General features: G+C 40.4%; 1 protein-coding gene across 2 annotated transcripts in view; it reads left to right on the top strand.

Moving 5' to 3' along the window:
- The window catches only part of map3k13 (mitogen-activated protein kinase kinase kinase 13), a 39,879-nt gene extending 20,992 nt beyond the window's left edge, over positions 1-18,887 (top strand). For both annotated transcript variants that reach the window (XM_023337116.1, XM_005800698.2), the window contains 13 exons: positions 5,355-6,055; positions 7,500-7,683; positions 7,762-7,953; positions 8,843-9,001; positions 9,155-9,313; positions 9,400-9,508; positions 10,005-10,114; positions 10,211-10,327; positions 10,552-10,695; positions 11,647-12,406; positions 13,542-13,612; positions 13,773-14,055; positions 14,836-18,887. In XM_023337116.1, the coding sequence (XP_023192884.1) occupies positions 5,428-6,055; positions 7,500-7,683; positions 7,762-7,953; positions 8,843-9,001; positions 9,155-9,313; positions 9,400-9,508; positions 10,005-10,114; positions 10,211-10,327; positions 10,552-10,695; positions 11,647-12,406; positions 13,542-13,612; positions 13,773-14,055; positions 14,836-14,937 (3,018 nt within the window). In that variant the 5' untranslated portion in view covers positions 5,355-5,427 and the 3' untranslated portion in view covers positions 14,938-18,887. The remainder of the gene's footprint in view (positions 1-5,354; positions 6,056-7,499; positions 7,684-7,761; positions 7,954-8,842; positions 9,002-9,154; positions 9,314-9,399; positions 9,509-10,004; positions 10,115-10,210; positions 10,328-10,551; positions 10,696-11,646; positions 12,407-13,541; positions 13,613-13,772; positions 14,056-14,835) is intronic.
- Positions 18,888-20,177: the final 1,290 nt, after the last annotated feature.

Here is a 20,177-nt window from a genome sequence, read left to right as displayed (position 1 = left end):
ATTGACCGTGTTTATGTTTGATTTCCAGTTTAACACTTAACCTGCAGCTAAACAGGTGAGGGTTATTGTGCCGTGTGGCCTTCTTTCATTCCAAACAGCATCTGAATTTGAGGGAAGAAGGATTATAGGAAAATGTCAGCTGAAAGAGATTGTGAAAAATAATTTGCTGTTCCCACACCAGCAGATTATTGCTCTCACCCACAAACAGTTTGGTGAGGCTAGAGAAGGCAACACTGATTTATTCACACATAAACTTCTAAATACCTACTAGATTTGTCTGCTTGAACAATGACTTACATCTGTGAGTTTTGTGTATGTCGATTGAGTTTTATAACTCTGTTTACTCACAGGCTGAACAGAGACCTTGAACAGTCCATAGTGTGGGGAAACAAGTACAGATAGCAGAGTTCACCTCTTCAACTATGACCGAGAAAAACACACTGTCACATGCTCGGTGGAGACCAGCACAGCTCTCACCATCTGTTTCAGGAGAGGAACCCAAGCGGGACACAAACTTTGCGGTGCTTGTATTTGTCCCAGAAATAAGCTTCAGATGTTGGAAAATGACTCTATTTGTCTGACTCGTTTCCGCCAGTTTTGCACATATAGAGTGAAACTTGTTGATTCTTCTTTTCTAGACAGCTGATGAATTTGTTTGATCTCACCCTGTCCATCTTAGCTCTGGTCTCATGTGACCAGAACACGTGGTGGCCCCTATATCCCTTGTGTCAAACTTCAAATGGTACTTCTTATGGCTTTCATTCCACAGTAACTTACCTCTTGCCACTGCTGCACAAACCCAGATATTTTACAATTACATACTCATTCACATTGTTCTATCAAAACCCTAATAAAATATATTGAAAGCTGTGTTTGTAAAACATTGTAAAATATTTTTAAAAATTAATATTTTAGAATGTTTACAATGTCAATGTGTTTATCTTAATATCAAAACACACTGACATTTGTACATTTTGCTTTTGTTTTTTTAAAGTCCAATAAGCAGATAAATCCCAAGCAAACGTTGCATGTTTCACTCAAGTCACATTGCTGTTTTTCAAGCTAGATTTTTCTCTACTCTGTTTTGTCGACTCCATGAATGTGGCCTTCAGCCTCTTCAAACCAGAGTGCTGAATGGGATCGAGCGTGACTGCCAGCATAGGGTCGGGATGGATGCAGTGTCGACATGGTAACACGTGAATGACGAGGTGGGATGGGAGGCTAAATTGGTTCTTTGTTGGAGGCGCAGCTGTCACCTGAAAGGAGGTTCTCCCCCTGGGTGGCTCCCAGCAGGCCTCCTGTTAATGAGGACGGAAACGCAGATGAGACGGCTGCTGCCCGCTCTGGTACCAGGACAAACGTTACATCTGTTGATATGAAGAATCTCCACTCTTGTGTTGATACTTACTCTCCGTTTCAGCTGTTGTTTGTAAAGATACAACAGACACCAGGCTTTTGCTGAGCGTTGTTGCAAAAACATGAGCTGCCTTCCCCGGTGGGTTGCTGGGAGTAGTGGGATTATTGGATCTTGCCAGACACGCCCAGGGCAAGTGTGTGTGAACCTGATCCCCTCCCCTGCACCATCACCAAATGCTCTACACACACACATGCATAAAGAGGGATACAATAAGTGCAGCTCCCTTGAGTTAAGTGGATCTCTAATTAAAAATATGCCCACCATGAAGGAGGGTGTTCATGGGGAAAATATGTATATAAATAATAACTAAAATATATCTGGATATGTGTTTGTTCAAGCTGCAGCCCTGTGGGGGGATTAAAGGATCAGCTCCTGATAATTTCTCCCCCCTCTGTCCCTCCCCATTCGGCTCATTCTCTATAATATTCATCCTGCTTAGGATGTGCATTGTGTCCTCCTCTGAACCAATGTCCATCTTTTTTTTAAACTATTTTTCTAATCATCAGAGGGGCAGTTGATGTGTCCTTGTTCTCGGTCACAAAGTCTTTTGGAAAGTTCTGTAAATAAATGACTACGTAAACGAAACCGTCTGTCTGCTCTCCATCAGGCTCAGAGATCTTCCATTAGAGATTGATGAACGGGAGCAAGAGGTTCCTTTCCTCCTCTTGGTGTCAGGAAACAGACATAAAAGGTTGGAAGGCACCTGCGCTCTGTGGTCATTAATCAGCCAGGATAATTGTAGAGTTTCAGTTCAGCTACAGAGGTTGCAGTATGTCTTTATGCCGCTGCCCGGCCGACCACATCCACCCACTTCAGGGTCAGCGTCAGAAGGCCAGCTCTGAGAATTGTCTGCGAGGTGGAATTACACCGCCGGCCCTCGATTTGTACGGCTCGCTTGTCTCTGCTTTGGAAGGGAGGGATTTATTGGATACCTGAGAGAGCGTTCTCTCCTTCCCCTGCACTCTCAGCAGCGTGCTTAGGCAAACGCCTGCATTATAGATGAGCTGCTGGCAGCTGCCACACTCTCACAGCGCTCAGGTTACCCCCAGTGGATACACAGAGATATACTACATGGATTTGCACAAACATGCAAACAGCAGCTACAGTTCTGGGCAGAAATCTTTTGTTGTTCTTCATTAGTTAATATTTTGCCTCCAGCAGTCAGTATTTATGGGTTCCTTTAAAATAGACTTAATTATTGGTTATTTAGGCTTTCTCAAAGTCTTTCCAACTGTTTCTTTAGACCTTTAGAAAGTTTTTAATAATAGTTGATTAAAACCATTTAAAGTCTGGCTGTTGAAAGCAAAATAGAAAAAAATAATGGAGGTTTAAAAACCAGTATCATTAATGGATGAGCTTAACCTTGTCTATTTTAAGTCCTTTTAAAAATGTATTGATCAGAATTTTGCGGTCAGTTTTTGATCTGCTATTATTGGTTTGAATCAATTCTTGGAGATCTGCTGTATAAGATATCAGAACAGTATTTATGTCATGTTTTTTCTAGTCTTCCTGACTTTAATCATTATTAAACTAATAATGATTAGTTTATTAATAATGGATATTGTCATATAATGTGTGAGGAATATCAGTAGCTGTTAAACTGATTAAAATTGCTTTTAGCATCTTATATTAATAATTAACACTGCTAGTGTTGCAAAACGGTAGCCACCAACAGTGTCCCCTACAGGATTGGCTACCCGAACTACCTTATTTATCTTATGTAATTTCCTTCTGGGATCATTGAAGATTTTTTATTTTCTAACAGATGCTAACATTTCCAAAACATAAAATGTTCCAGGAGAGACAGAGGTTGAAAGCTAAAAAGGATTTTTTAAAAAAAAACTTTGCTGTTCTCTGTTCAGCCTTCCTGTTATCTACTTAATGTCTTACTCTCTCTTGGGCTAATTTCATGGAAAATACAGTTTCACTTTAAATGGCTTCGTATATCTCTGTGCGTCTTCTCACCAATAATCAGAATGGCATCACTTTGCAACATCTCCCATTCCAAAGTGGGTTGCTGTCAGTAGCGTTTGGTTATGGTTTGTCCACTGATCAGAAAAAGATAACCATTTTCTATTTTTTGACCAGTTACTAATCGTCAACTTTTGGTCTTTAGCTAATTTCTTTCCTTTGACGACCTTTTATTACAAGTTTTTCTTTTTCCTTTTTTGTGTCACCGTCTTCTTTTTCCAGTCAAGCATGTAAAAATGTTGCTGAAGGCTAAGGAGTGAATTCATGGGTTAGAAAGTGGAGCTGCTTTCCAAAAGAGTTTTGATTGGACAATATGTGTCTCGAACGCCACTTGGAGCTTCGTCTCCTCCCTAAAACCTTTCATCTCTTGTTTGTGTTATCTCTTTCGTAAACTCTCCACTGTTTTCTGCTGCCTGTTCAAACTTTAATTAGGTTACACATTTTTTCTTATTTTGTGTAACAATCCAGCTAAAAACTCAGTATGTGCCATACTGAGTTTTGCAGCGAGTTAAAAGCCACAGCATATAAAAAAACATTTGAGCGTTTTCACTTTTGGCAGCTCCTAGAGGCAGTGTTGAAAATAACAAGACACGTAAAATCTTACAAATGAATCTGGCCTGAGGTCACTAAGTTAAAGAGCACAAAGAATGCAAACTGTGTCATTTGCTTTTAGCTTCATATTATTAATTCAATGTGGTTTTGGATTATTTTTTTCTTTTGCAGTGTGACAGTTGCTTCTTTTAAACAAATCATGTCATGTTGAGCTAACCTATTTGAAGCATTTTATTTGTGCTGGTACAATAGTTGAAATGGACGATGCAGCACGGCATCCAATTACAAAACAAGTGAAATAAGCTAATCTTAGTGTGCTTTGTGATGCTGTGGCATGACTTTAAACAGGCCGTTCCTGCTCGAAAACCCTCCAGCAATATAGAAGGCTTGTATCCAGTTATGGCAGCTGCTGGTAGAACCAGTTATTAGATGTAGGGGAATGTTCTTTCCGCGCAAGGTCATATTGGTTTGGATAGCTTTTTCGACTTTATATCAGTCCATCTGGATGTCATTTTATAGTTACATCCGTCTCTTCTGTTCACCATTTATTCTAAAGAATGCTTCTTTCATTCTGTCTTTATTATGTTTCATTCTATGTTTTCTTTCATTAATTCATTCGTTCTCTAGACATGTCCTTGGGCACAAAGGTGCCCAAAACAAAAAGGAAATTAAATAAATTTGTGCGAAGAACTAATTGAATAAGCCCAACCAGCTGCATTTGGAAAAACCTTCTGAGAATAGAGCAGATGGACGGTATTTTATTTAAGACGAGTCAATATTAACGTGCACTGAAGAAACCTCTGTTGCCAGTTTTATTAGTTCAGTTATTTTGTGTGATTTCTATCTTTAAACATTTATTTTCTTTAAAGATCCAGAAAGGCTGTTTGGTGAAACTCATTGTGTAAAGTTCTGGTTTTGGTTCAGTCCTGCAGTTTTTGTGTGGTTCTGGTATCTCAGTAGCTCTGGTCAGCACAGCTGGTTAAGCAGAGCGAAGGAGGTATGTGTGCCAGATGTCTTTGCTCCCAACCTTTAATCATTCCTGTGCCATCTCTGGGTCAGTCACAGAGATCCCACAAAAGTCCCAGTGTCATCCGTGTCTGTGTGCAGCTGGTTTGATCTAGCTGCTTGCCAAAAGTTTCCCTGGATGGTATTATTTGTATTTTCTCTGTCATGTAAAGATTTATAACCTCTCTAGAGTTTCCCACTCTGTCACGTTTGCACTTTGTCACCTGAAATAATAACCATCTAATCTGTCTCAACAGATCTGTGATAATAGATGAGAGGATTATTGATGATAGTAATTATTTACTTCCACAAATAATTACTTATTTGTGGAAGTAATTATGTGTAAAAAGTTCTTTTGGGTTTTATTAATAAAAAATGTCCTTTTTCTTCCTTCCTCTTTATTCTGTAGGTGATTTTCAACATCCAGAGAGACCAGTGCGTTAGGACGCATCCCTCTCACTGTAACTGGGCTGCCCATCCACATGCACGACACCATGGGCAGCTCCCCAGAGGTGCTTTCCTGGACCTCCTGTCCCAGTCTCTTGGTGGGGAAGCTGAAAGACGAGCTTAAGCTCTCTGTGGTTGGGGACGCCATGAAGAAATCCAACTCTCCCAATGCCCAATCCCAGCCTCCTCAGGCCCTTCCTGCTGCTTTACCTCCTCAGATTATAACAGACCTCGCCCCGCCGACCAACCTGCCCGTTCCCCTGCACACGCCCGGCCAGGACGAGGACTCCATCTTGGGGGGCATCAGCCCAGGAAACACGGCCCTCAGCGTGGACTCTACTCGGAGCGAAGGCGGAAACTTTAACAACAGCGTACTCCAACTGCAGGAGCCGGAGCAGGAAGAAGCGGGTTCACCAGCGTCCTGTGAGCACGGTGGGTGTGGGAGTGGCATGGACGAGCAGATGGGAGAAGGAGACTGTCCTGTGGACCACAGCGGCGAGGGGAGACCCAGCCACCCTCGGCACCCTGACGACATCAAGCTGCACTTCCAAAGAGCCGGGCCCGGTTCGGGGGGCTTCCTGGAGGGGCTGTTTGGCTGCCTCCGGCCCGTCTGGAACATCATTGGGAAAACTTACTCCACAGAATACAAGCTGCAGCAGCAAGGTTAGCTCTTGGTTTCATCTCCCTGCACGGTGTCCGGTTGAACAAACTAAACCCTCTCTGTTTAATTAAAAGGCTTCTGTCTCTAACTCTTCTGAGAAACAATCAAATGGTTCTGTCTTGTACTACCAAAAGAGTAACTGAATATCTTTCCCCAGCTTTAGTATGAGGCTGCTGTGTGGCTGTGCTGCTGTCAGTTAGAATTAAGGTCATGGGTAAAGGTAGACTCACCTTGCTGCAGGGCTCGCTGTGGAGACTGGATGTGCAGGCTGAAGGATATGCGTTGAGGTTAGATACAAATGAGCTGAAGCTTTACATTGTTCAGCTGAAAAGTGAGGCAGCATAACTTCTCATCATCACTGATAGTAAAGCAGCACAAAACAGGGAGAGAGCAGCATATGACTCCCTGAATGTCATTTATAGTTCATTGTGCTGTTTTCATCTGCATGTATAAGTTACTTATGCTGCACAGAAGTGGTCCCAGTTTGTGAAAATGTCATTTATAATGGTCTGATTTATTTATGTCATTAAACCTGGCATTTTAACTGGGCAGTATAGACATTTTAGTTCCACTATAATTCCAGACCTTTGTGGTTTGTCTCTTATGATGCATCCGCACCATCCCTGTTTAGTCCACTTTAATCCAGCTCTAGTTTATCTAGGAAGTACATTTCAGTTGGGGAGATGTGAATGTGTAATTATATTCTGATGTGGATCAGAAAAGTAATCTCTGGTCTGCCTGAGATCTCGGCTCGGTTGAAGTCAACTCTGGCGCGGTTCTAATGCGTATGTGAATGCCGAGCAGACCAGAGACCGCTCTAAAAGCAAGAAGCGGACTACAGTGCTAGGCATTGTGGGCAAATACAACCAAAGCAAACTTGTGAGTCTAGCGCTAGCAGGAGAAATGACTTGTGGTCTTTTGCTAAAGAGAAATCTTACAACTGGTAAAATTTGATGCCAGACCATTTTTGTTTACGTTTTGTGAAGAAGGATGTTGCACTCTTTAGTGTTTTTGTGTTGTTTCCTTTCGAGGTTCTTGGTGCAGCACCACTAAAGGTTAGGGGGTGAACTGGTTGTTCAATGAGTTTGGTTTGTTTTACACTGTAGTCTGAAAACGAAATGCACCAGGTGAAAATGTAACAAATGTTATAATTTAATTATGTCTACCAGAATATCAGGTGCGAAAACCACCTAAAAAATGATATATTTAAACTTAAAAACAAGTTCAAACATGTTTTTTTTTTTTAAATTACACTTCAAATTTCTAAAAAATGTCTCTATTTTACCTGCTTACATAGATTGCAGATATTTCCTTCTACCAGCTAACCTGACAGAATCCTTTCTCTGCATCTTATATAAGATCAATATAAATATGTTGGTCATCTCACTGGACAATGTAACAAAGTGTAGGTGTCAGAAGGATGAAATGTAATTAACCTGATTGCAGACATGTGGGAGGTCCCATTTGAGGAGATTTCCGAACTGCAGTGGCTGGGCAGCGGTGCGCAGGGCGCTGTCTTCCTGGGCAAGTTTCGCTCTGAGGAGGTGGCCATCAAGAAGGTGCGGGAGCAGAAAGAGACGGACATTAAGCACCTGCGGAAGCTCAAGCACCCCAACATCATCAGCTTCAAGTAAGCTCAAAACTCAAGACTTCTTACTGGTTACCTGATCCTGGTTTTAAAACATGTTTCCTGTTTTGTGGTTGTCAGAGGGGTGTGCACCCAGGCGCCTTGCTACTGTATCATCATGGAGTACTGCGCCCAGGGCCAGCTGTATGAGGTGCTGAGGGCCGGGAGGAAGGTCACCCCCAGGCTGCTGGTAGACTGGGCCACAGGGATCGCCGGCGGCATGAACTACCTACACCTTCACAAGATCATCCACAGGGACCTCAAGTCTCCCAAGTGAGCTGCTGGTTTACTGCTAATGTCACATGAGAGGCTTGAACACTTTCCTGAAGCTGTTTTTCTTAAACAAAGTACAGGGTTCCCACAAAAAGGAGAACATTTTGTTTTTGTTTTCAAGATCAAGAAAAAAAAAAAAATAAAGTATAGAAAATAGATGTATGTCCATCTGTCTTTTTGTCTCTCTATCCACACATCCGTCTTAAGGTCAGTTCAACTTTACATCCATCCAGACATTCATCTTTCTGTTCGTCTGTATTTACATCCATCCATGTAGTTCGTTCCTACATCCATCTGTCCATAAATTTGTCTTTCCGTCAATCTAACTTTCCAACTGTCCGTCTATCCATAGCTTCCACATTTAAAGCTAAAGTGCTGTATGAATTCATAGATACGTTTTGCATTGGTCCTTAATGGATTTTATTTAAAACATTTTTTCAAACCACTTTAGTACCTTTTGAGACAAATTGGATAAAACTAGCAGCAGCAACTCATCCCTCCAGCTCTTTACAGAGTGACATTTGCGCAAATGTTTTGGTTAATAAAGGCAAGCTCCTCTGCTTCTCCTCCTCCTCCTTCTGTCTCATCCTCTGCAGTCGTGTCTGTAGCTCTGTCTTTCTAATCAATATCATCATGCTGCAGCAGCAAGCCCTGTATTAGTCAGCAGAATGATAGCTAGCTGAAAGCACTGTAAAAGGTCAGTCTCATTTAGCTAATGGGATGATTCAGAAACACTTTTCTGAAAAACAGTTGAGTATGCTACAGAAGAAAAAAAACAAGATAAAGCTCTTTAAATTTAGTGGAATATCAGCGAAGAAGCTTAATTGACAAAGTGAATAGTTTATACTAAATCAGCTCATTTTGTAACTCTCTTCTGTCTGTATTTCAGTGTTTTGGTCACACACAACGACACTGTGAAAATTTCTGACTTCGGAACGTCCAAAGAGCTCAGTGATAAAAGTACAAAGATGTCATTTGCGGGTACGGTGGCCTGGATGGCCCCAGAAGTCATAAGAAACGAGCCTGTGTCTGAAAAAGTCGACATCTGGTGAGTAGTAGCACACCTGATTCTAAATGTATCCACATTCTATTAAAGATATTGAATAAAAAGCTTTTTTTTGCCTCTAAGAAATTAAAATCTGATGTTGGAGTTGTCTTTGGTACATTGAGACTGGAGTCTGTGTTACTTTGTGTTTTTCAGGTCATTTGGAGTTGTGTTATGGGAATTGCTCACAGGAGAAATTCCCTACAAAGATGTGGACTCATCCGCCATCATTTGGGGTGTTGGCAGCAACAGCTTACACCTTCCTGTCCCCTCCACCTGCCCAGACGGTTTTAAAATCCTCATGAAACAAACATGGTGAGTTTGGACCCGATGCTGTGACATCTGCTTTGCGTTTACTTTGAGATAAATCTTGATTCCTTTACTATTTTGCTTCATTCCAGGCAAGGCAAGCCCAGGAATAGGCCCTCATTTCGTCAGATCCTCCTCCATCTCGACATTGCCTCTTCTGATGTTTTAGGAACTCCTCAGGAGACCTACTTCAAGTCTCAGGTTTGGATTTCAGACAAAATGCCCACATAACTCAAATTTCTCTTCTCGCGGCATAGCCCCTTAAAAAAATGTTTAGACGGTTTGAACCTTTTCAGGTTTTTTCTCTATTCTTTGTTTTTCTTTGGGATTTTATCAGAAAAAAACATCACAAAGTAACATGAGATTGTGAAGTGGAAGGACAATAATGCATAGTTACACTATTTCTCTCTAGTATTATTTATTTCTCAACTGCTTTGCACATCAAAGCCCTGAAGGCAAGAGGCTGTACTGAATTTTGTTTAGGGGCAAGATTCAGTACAACCACTGTACTGAATTAGTAGTTCTTATTTCAAAATAACTACTAATATGTAGTTATTTTGAAAACTACATATTCTTGCTTTCACTTCACAATTCTGTATTACTTTGTGTTTAAACACATAAAATTTCAATAAAATACTTTGAATTCACAGCTTCAGTTTTGCATGCAGGTTTTCTAAACTGCCCATTTATGCCACAGGCAGAGTGGAGGGAGGAGGTGAAGAAGCACTTTGAGAAGATCAAAAGTGAAGGCACTTGCATTCACAGGCTGGACGAGGAGCTGATCCGTCGCAGGAGGGATGAACTCAGGTCTGTTTACCAAATAATTTATGATGGTTTTTGTTAACAGGACAATCAGGTGGAATACATAATGCTGATTTTATTTCTTTTTTTATTCCCTTTTAGGCATGCTCTGGACATCCGGGAGCACTATGAGAGAAAGCTTGAGAGAGCCAACAACCTCTACATGGAGCTCAGTGCCATCATGCTGCAGCTGGAGGTCCGAGAGAAGGAACTCATGAAGTATGTAGAAATACAAGGCGTTATTTCACTTTGGTGTCATTTCCTTACAATAGGCCTTTACTGAGTGATACTTCAATGTTGCCTCTTTCTTCAGCAATAAATAGTTCAGATTGCTCTGTAGATTCAAGACTTTTTTGTTCCTGGATGAAATGTTCTGCCTCTTGTAGTTTTTGTCTTTACATCCCATCCTGTGAAACCAAACAAAACATCTGCTGTCTCTGTAGGAGGGAGCAGGCAGTGGAGAAGAAATATCCAGGAAGCTACAAACGCCACCTGGTCCGGCCCATCGTCAGATCCAACGCCGTCGAGAAGCTCATCAAGAAAAAAGGAAGCATCTCACACAAACCTGGAATGCCACCCACCAAAAGGTCTCAGATTTAATTTTGTTTCATTTAATCTTGAAAAGTATACAAGCATAAACTGGTGGAAAACTTGCTTTACATTTATTTTCTGCCATATCAAATATGATAGTAGTGGAAAAAATATTCACCTAAAAAATTCTCATCAGTCATGAGTTTAATTGAAGGCAAAACCACCGATTTTCTTTTCTAGCCATCCTTTCCCCTCTGAGTTTACACTTTCGCACTAAAGGGATATTAAATGTATTTCCCGTCTGTCATTCCATTGTAGTTTGTGAAAACAAGAGGCATAAACTTTCAATTTAATACTTTTTGATTTGCTTTCATCAGGGGAAAAAAGTAAGAAAACACTGATTTGCAAACCTTACACAGTCCATTCATCAGTATTTTAGCATCTCCATTAAAATTGTTGGCATTAAAAGAACTTTGCTTCTGATAGGAAATTAATATAAACATTGAAGAAGCACAAAGCCATGATAAATACATCTAGGTGACTCCTCCCACTGCTGCCTTTCAGCAGCAAATAAGTCATCAGACGAGGCCGAGATGATGATCAATTTGCCTTCAGTACTGAAAAAGAAGAACTTCTCTTCACTAACTTTAACTCTGAAATAATTACTCAGAAGAAAATTGAATATTCATAAGATGTTTAGCACTTGGATTAATTTTTATTTATCTTGAAATGTTAAAAGTTTAAATTTCAGCTCATTGAAGCACTTTAGACAGTTTTAAAGAACTTTTTTACTTGATTGTTGATTAAGGATTTACAAATCAATATTACCTTAATGGGCAGAGACTTAAAATAAGGTGAACCTGTAAAACTGCTGTGTTAAATTGGGTGCACCTAACTTTTGTGTTGATGCGCTTAAACAATGGTTACTTGCAGTTCAAAAAGATATTCTAGAGGCCTGTAAAACACCTCTAGACTGAATGCAATGTTGCTGAATGCCTCTCTTGTAGGCCGGACCTGCTGCGCTCTGACGGCATCCCCAGCGTTGACTCCCTCCCCTCACCCTCGCCTCTCTCGGCCAGCCCCAAAGTCTCCACGCCTCCCGGGAAAACCCGCTACCGCAGCAAGCCTCGCCATCGCCGCGCCAACAGCAAAGGCAGCCACAGCGAATTCCCTGGCGCCTTGAAGCCTCTCACTGGAGCCCCAGAAGACACCCAGTCTCTGCAGGAGCAGCCTTTCCACCACCACCATCATCATCACCACCACCCACCAGCTGAGGGTCAGTTTCTTCCTCTGAAAGGCCGTGAGGAGGCCGTAGTTAACTGTGCCAACAATCTACGCTACTTCGGCCCTGCCGCCGCCCTCCGCAGCCCTCAGACCGACCACCTTCAGCGCCGCGTCTCTGACTCCAGTCCTGACCTCATTTCCACAGCTGTGGATGCAGACACGCGGCAGCGGACTTCATCCACCAGCACCAACCCCATACCAGGGTCCGGCGCTGTGTTGTTATGTCCCTGCTGCCAGGCTCACCCTCTGCCCGGCTGCTTGCACTGTCAAGAGACTCCGCCCACTCTAAGCCAACCAGAACTACCGCACTACTCGCTGCTTAGCACCCAGGAAAGCAACCAGTCTTCACTGGCGCCACTCAATAAAGAAGCAGCTTTAAACGGAGAGGACGGCTGCCTCGCTGCCCCGCAGGCGCAGAATCCATCCCAGTCCAAACACCCGCTGCCCTCTGCACTGCCCCGCACCCTCAGACCCCTCAGAAAGGTGAACAGCCATGAATCACTGCACAAACATTCACACACCTTGGACTTTATTCACATTTTGTTACATTACAATTACAAACTTAATCATATTTTACTGGGATTTTATGTGATAGACCAACAATGCTAGTGAGTCGTTGCAGAGTAGAATGAAAGTAAATGTTTTTTAGTTTTCTTTTAATGAAGAAAAATTGAAGTGTCGCCTCCATCTGTATTAAATACTCTTTACTCTGACGGCCCCAAAATTAAATGCAATGTTACCAGCTGCCTTCAGATGCTATTTATTTGGGAAACAGAGTCAAACTTTTGATTTCAATCTAAATTCAGATGATTTGTTGGGAAACATTAATGAACAAAAACAGCAGCATGAAGCCCAAGGAACACATCAGACCTGTCAGAAATAAAGTTGTGGATACATTAAACAATTTCCCAAACTTTGAACAACTCTTAAAGACCACTAAGTAGGTGTTCCTTCTGGACTGTATTCAAAATGTGATGTGTGGTGGAAAATGAAGACTGTGCATCGCTGTAGTAATATACGGGGATGGCAGCATCATGCTCTGGGAATGTTTCTTTATGTAAATACAGGGCAATAATAGAAGACTCACATCTGAAGAGATTTAAGACCAGGTTGAAAGGTCACCTTTCAGCAGGGGATTAATCCCAAATACACAGACAGAGCAACAGTGGAATGATTTAGATCACAACATATTCTTTGTTAAGAATGGTCTAGTCAAAGCCCACTCTGCAGTCCAACTAAGAACTTGAAAATTAATATTCACAGATGTTGTGCATCCAGTCTGACTGTGTTTGAGCTATTTTGCAGAGGAATGGACTTAACATTTTATGTGTGTAGATGAGTAAATCTGGTAGGGGCTTACATATTCCAAAAACTCACTGTTACGCTATTCTTTGTGTTCATCTTTCTCATAAAATCCCAGTGAAATCCACAAAATCCAGAACTGTGCTTGTGGGGTAAAAGTATGTGAAAATAATTTAAAGACAGTGTAAACAAAAACACAGTAAGCAAAGTTTGAGGTATTAATGTTAAAATACTCTGTAGGTGTGAATATTGGAAGGCACTGTGTGTGTATGGTGAGTACCTGCATATCAATGGCCATTGTTGCTGCACTTTTCAGGGTGGCGATGAGTCATCTGAAGAGGAGGAGGGAGAGGTGGACAGTGAAGTGGAGTTTCCACGGCGACAAAGGTAAAATACTTTGCGAACTGACTTTTACGTGTCGTAATACTGCTAAATTAATCCATTAACAACAAAAACAAATGACCCTTTTGCACACCGTAATCAAAATGAATCCAAAATTAATTAAGACTACAACTCACTCCAGAATATTTTCCTTGACTCCTACCAGACCCCATCGCTGTATGAGCAGCTTCCAGTCCTACTCCACCTTCAGCTCGGAGAACCTGTCGGTGTCGGACGGGGAGGAGGGCAACACGAGCGACCACTCGCACAGTGGACCCCTGAGCGCCAGCCAGGAGGAGCACCTGGACGAGCTGCTGTCGCACACGCCCGACATCCCCATCGACATCTCCACCCAGTCTGACGGCCTCTCCGACAAGGAGTGCGCCGTTCGCAGGGTGAAGACGCAGATCTCGCTGGGGAAGCTGTGCTCGGACGAACACAGCTATGAGGTCAGTAGCGATTTGGCTTTTGACTTAAAGGTGTAGGCAGTGTGCAGCTATTGTACTGTGGGAACACTGGGAAAAATATACAGATTTATAATGGCATAATAATACAAGTACATCCTCTCAAAGATCAATAAACTTTCATTTCTAAAGAACACCTAACTGTGGAACTGGAACACATTTTAAATATCCAAAATAAGTAGACAAACTAAAGCAATAAATGTAATAGATCGTGAGGTCTCTGTAAACAAAATTGTCCTTCAAAAAACGTTATTCATTCAGACAGGGAAACAGGCAAAACTGCCAGTTAGACAGAAAGAAAAAGAGGTACAAACTAACTGCTTTGTACTCTATCAAAAGCTTGCAGCAGTTTTCAACAGGCCACCTTTTTTTAACAATTTTAAAGGGCAGCATCTCCTTAATGACTAAATAAAACTACACAAACAAGCAGGAAAATGAAAATTATTGAGCTAATTTTATTGTATGATGCAACTAACCATAAAATAAAGCGAGCTTATTGTGCAAGGCTTATTTTTTGGCCCTAAATAGAAATTAGCAGCCACATTTTATTTGGCTTGAACGGAAACTAATTATATTTCATTTAATGACAGTAAATTGCATTGTAACAAAAATCTATATGACTTTTGGCTAAGAACCACTAGTAGTTGATTTTATAGCCAACACATGCTTCATTATTACAAACTTAAAGAAGAGCCAGAAAGATGTAAAGTGATTTTTAAAGCTGCCAGATCTTTGCTCAAGTTTTTTCTCTCATTTTGTCTCCAGAATCCACTGCAGTTCGGAGACTCGGACTGTGATTCGTCGGAAGCAGAGTGCTCCGATACCACCATCAGAAACAACAAAGTCGGTGCTCCGTCGTCATGGTGAAACTCTCCACAGGGTGTTGGATCTGTTTGTTTATTTTTTTTGCCTGGTGGCCATCATATCCATATTAGAGGGCTCCACAGAAAACACAGCAATAAGAGGACATCATAGAGAACAAAACTCTCCCTATAGCAAAGTCCTGCATAATCTCCCCTCATCCTCAGCATCATCCCCCCGGCCCACCTCCGCCTCCCATCGTCTAGCACTGCATCCAGGCAAACCCATGGCAGGGATTCCCTTTTGATTGATAATGTACAGTAGATAGTATAACATTCTTAATTTATTTTTGAGAAATTCAGAGAAGAGAAATTCAGGATTCTCTGAACAGAGGAAATAAAAACTGACATTTTGAGACCGAGACTGATGAAGCTGCGGAGGATAGGTGAGGGAGGAAATGTTGAAGCTCTGATGTGTCAGAGCATCACTACAGGTCTACATCTCACTACAGTTGCTCTGAGCATCTCTGTGTTGGTAAAACCTCACAAAAAAGAAAAAAGCAAACTCCTTGTTGTTAGTTTACAGCGCAGCGACCTGGTATCCCGCATCCTTTCACTTCCTTCTTGTCACAACTGTGGCTGACACAGGTAAACAATGAGCTCATGGAAACAGTGTCAACACCAGCATGAACAACTCGCCTTGCAAATTGCAAATGGAAACTCCCCCGAATGAAAAAAAAAAAAAAAAACACCTCTGGACTTGTCTCATTGTCAGAATCACCGCATAGTTATTAGAGCATGCTCTCAAGAGGAAAAAAGCTTTACAAGGACTGCATGAAGCAGACAAGCGGTCAGCAGAGAGGACGACTCATCCGAGAGCTAAAAACAAGCAAAATAAAGGACGCTCTCAACCTTCTCTGTGAGACACGTCATCAGCAATCAGGCGTTACGATGGGAGCTTTTGAGGACGGTGTGCGTTGGTTTGCGTAAGCCCCCCTTCCTCAACCATCAGACATTACAGTTTCAAGTTTCATCTCAGGATCGCTCGAGGACTGTGAAACTAGATCGGACCAACCATCGTGTGAAAGAATCTTCTTCGACTGGCACATGTTAATATAAAGGACTGGGGAGGCATTTAAAAACAAAAAAAAGCTCTTACAGAGAAGCCTTGGATATTCAGCCCTTTAGTGTAGGTGTTTCTATAGCTGCAGACTAAATGCAGTATCTCTTTTTGTTTTGTTTTAGATTTTCTGGAAAGTGACAGAGCGCCTCATTCATCATTTTCTTGCAGAGATTCTTATTTTTTTATTCATAATGATACAAGTGCATTTCTATAAATAAGTTTTTTCACTCAATAAAGTCAAATTAATATAATTTTAATGCATGAACAGTGAAAATTTTAATCTAAATTACCTGTTAAGTTTAATAATTGGGATGTAAAACTAGGGCATCAATCCAAAATTTAGTTTATCAGAAAGTCTCTTTAAATGTCATCATACCAATTTGTAGAAAAATAGTATTTATCATAAAGCTGTCAGGTTTAGGATTCCACTAAAGAAGCTGGTTGTTCCCAGGCTCCTTTACCTCAGCAAAACAAAAAGAAAAAATTAGTAGAGGGAAAAAGTATGCTACAAATATGTGATAACACATATGGCACAGCCTTAGGTGGAAAACAGAAATAAAGGCTTGAGTCTCTGTAGAGTCATTAAAAGGTACTAAAAAATATTTCCATTTTAAGTTTTAAAAACATGTCCAGTTTTCCATCATGAGTCTTAAATGTTATTTATGTTTTAAATGTGCTCCTATATGCTTCTTCCTCTGATTTTTAACGTTTTTTTTGTTTTATGTTGTGGTAGTAATCATTTGTCCCAGGTTTTGAAGTTCTTGACATGTAGAGTGGTGTTATGCTGTAATATTTCATTCAACTTTCAGCCTTTCCCTACAAACCCATAAAATATTTCTGCTTGTGAAGCTGGATTATAGTTGTTGGTTTAGGGAATGAAAATCACACTCTTTTAACCTTATTTATCTCCGCTAATTCTTTATGGAAATGTGTATATTTGACAAGGTGGCTGGATTTCAAATATTTGTTAAAACCTGTTATGGATAAATAGTATGAGACTTAAAATGTGTTAAAAGTGGGTAACCTAAACACAAAATGCATAAAAACATATGGCAAAGGCAAAAAAGAAAATGCAGAATAATAAAAAAAAGAATATAAGCTAAGTGTGGGTTATTGAGCATATCAGGGATTTATTTAGTATGTTTGTCTTTGTAAGTCATGTTGCTCTTAAACCATATTTGGTCCATAAGAGGTCAGTAAGTTTAAGATTGAATTTACTGAAACTTGAAGAAACTGTAAAATATGAATTTGTTTGCAATTAATCTATATAACGAGTTTCATTTTTGAATTGAATGACTAAAGTAAATTAACTTTTTATGATATTTGAATTTATTGAGATGCACTTGTAAATATTGTCTGTTAGCTGAACATCAATACCAAACAGCAGGGTAGATCTCAGGTTATAAATAGGAGAGGGGGTTAATCCAGCAGGCTGGATGTAACCATGGTTACTAGGAGTTAGAGTAGAGCAGTGAGTGGATATATTTTTTAATTGCTCCCTTTCTCTTATTTTTCCCCCCAACTTGCCTTTTTGAGGTTTGATGCTCAGGATTTGTGTTGAATGACAGCAATATATCAGCTGTCACTAGATGGCGACATTTGATTTTGCCTTTCTTCTGTGAACCTCCCACACCAATCAGTCTCACAATCCCAGCAATACAACTTTTTTCACCCAATCGTCTTAAATACAAAACCAAAAAAAAGAGATACTGCATTTACGAAAGCATTATTTTTGCTTTTGGGTCCTCGTCTGGCATCCACATTTGTAATAATCCCATCAGTCAGGGCGGTACTGAACGCTAATGATGTCAGCTCAGACGTGTGTGCCGACGGTTGTGAATCTGCATAAGGAACACAAGCCAGAGACGAGTTTGCGGAGCTTTAAGCTGCTCTTGGTTTTCACCAACCATATATCTCAGTGTTAATCCTGTACATAAACAAATGTAAATGCAATGTGATTCGTTTTTCATCCTCTTTCGTTAACGTGTGCCGAGCGGCCGGACAGGAGGAGGAGAAGGAGGTCATCCTTATATCAGTATTGAACACTACGACAGGAAGGTGAATCTTGATTCAATGTGCTCGAGAGCTTTGAAAAGGCTCCATCTACCTTCTTCTCTTCTGTTTACGTACATGTGAAGTAACCTCATGTAATCTGATCGAGCTGATAATAACACTTGTCTTCTCTGGTGTCCATCCTGTGAAGAATGACTGTTGTGAACTTTTAATTTAATTCAGATCTTTTTATTGTTGTTTTCTTTTCTCTCTCCTTTTTGTAGCTGGCCTACATAATTATTGAATTAATTTATTTGAAATGAGTCATCAGGAGTAATATTTCTTTTTAATTTGAGGCAGCTTCAGAAATCTCATGACCAACAGGTTCTCCTTTTGAAGGAAGCACAATGAATGGGTGTGGGGAAGAGGGCAGTATTTGTGTGGTTGAACAAAAGCGTTACCATATCACTGTTTAACCCTGCAGAGGGACCACTCGTCGTTTAGATTCATCATTGCAGTTTAAAGTATTGAATAAGTAGTTTGCAGAATCAAGGGTTCCTTCAGCTTTTTCCATCTTCCCCTAGGTTATTAGGAAGCAGGGTAGACGAGCCCGAGGGAACATGTAAGGAGCCAATTATATCTCTACTTCTTCAGTGATTCCTTCTTCGCATTTGTAATCATAAACTAAAATATTTCCATTTGAATTTCTGTGAAATTGTTGCCTCTTTCTGTTTAGCGCACATACTTTTTTTCTCTCATTTGCGAACCTCTTCCCTGTTGAATGGCATTATGATCAACCAATCCTGTCATTTTCCTGTATTATTCAGTGTACAGTGCAATAGGAGAATAAAATCAAAGCAAACAAACTGCATGGAATAAATGCTGATGTACTGTACCAAGAACACAGTCGTTTGTCTTGTTTTATTTAAAACAAAGTGGTTAATGCATATAAATTCAGTGCTATGCATACTAATGTTATTGTTATTTTAGATTTTATTGAGGGTTTTGTGTGTTAGATGAGAGGTGCTGGAGTTCAGTCATTAGTGTAGTGTGGTGAGCTAATGGATGAAATGCCTCCTCAACATGCAGTCACGTTCCACGGAGTTTCACTAATGACCTAATTATTTGATTCAAATGTCTAGAATCTGAGTTTTATGTAAATATTGCAGCTCTATGGCCCTGAAAAGGGCCAAGCTCCCTTGGTGAAATATTTGGTGCCTAACTGAAGTTCAGGGAGAAAGATACAGTTTTTAGGACACCTGTGAGCAATTTTTTTCTACGTCTTGACACATTTTTTATTATATTTATATCTTTACTTTGACTAAGCCATTCTAATAAGAATATCCTTAGCTGTATCCCATTGTACTTCTGACTGTATACGTTTTTGTTTTGTCACTTTGCTTTTTTTTCAGCTCATCAACTCTGACTAACTTCCTTCAAGAAAAGCTTCGCTGCAGTAAGTGCAGCCAAAGTGCAACCACTTTGTTTTACTGTTGGTATGGTGTGTTCAGGAAGATGTGACGTGTTAATTTTTCCCGCATGTAGGCTAAAAAGTTTAATTTTAGTTTCTCCTTCCACATCTTGTCTCATACATGTTTCCAAAATGTTGTAAATCATGTATCATTTCCTTTCCATTTCAAAGCATACATTGATATTTCAGGTGTTGTTGAGACAAAGTGTGGAAATGTTCAAGGGTTGTGAAAGCTTTTGTGAGCCATTTTAGGTGAATTAATTATTAATGTTTTGTTTGTTGCGTTTCCTGGGCAATGTTCCTGCATGTTGACATGAGCTCCAGTGATAATACAAAAACCATGCATTTAACATCCAAACACAGCATGACACAGTTCTGCTACAAGGCTTTAAAAAAGACAAACCTATCTATTTTTAAAAAAAATGTTGATCCCAAGATAATTTGATAAGTACTAAACATCAGTACCTGATTTCTTTTCTTCTAAAAATGTTCCTAAACATTGCTGATGGTCTAGTTGTTCCTTTTCTGTTCCATTATTTTAAAGGTTCAACATCTCCACATGTCAAAAAAATTCAGCTTGCTGTTATTTTCACTTTCTAGAGACGTTTTACTCTTGGCAACAATTCCAGACAATATGAACTACCATGATCTTTAAACATGAGAGATAAAAAGTTCTCTTATTAATTTTTCTGAATATTGCACAGTCTGACCTCGGCCAACT

This window comes from Xiphophorus maculatus, chromosome 7, assembly GCF_002775205.1.
Source record: "Xiphophorus maculatus strain JP 163 A chromosome 7, X_maculatus-5.0-male, whole genome shotgun sequence".
Taxonomy (NCBI): Eukaryota; Metazoa; Chordata; class Actinopteri; order Cyprinodontiformes; family Poeciliidae; genus Xiphophorus; species Xiphophorus maculatus.
The sequence above is the reverse complement of the archived record's forward strand: the minus strand, read 5'-3'. Positions and strand labels throughout refer to the sequence as shown.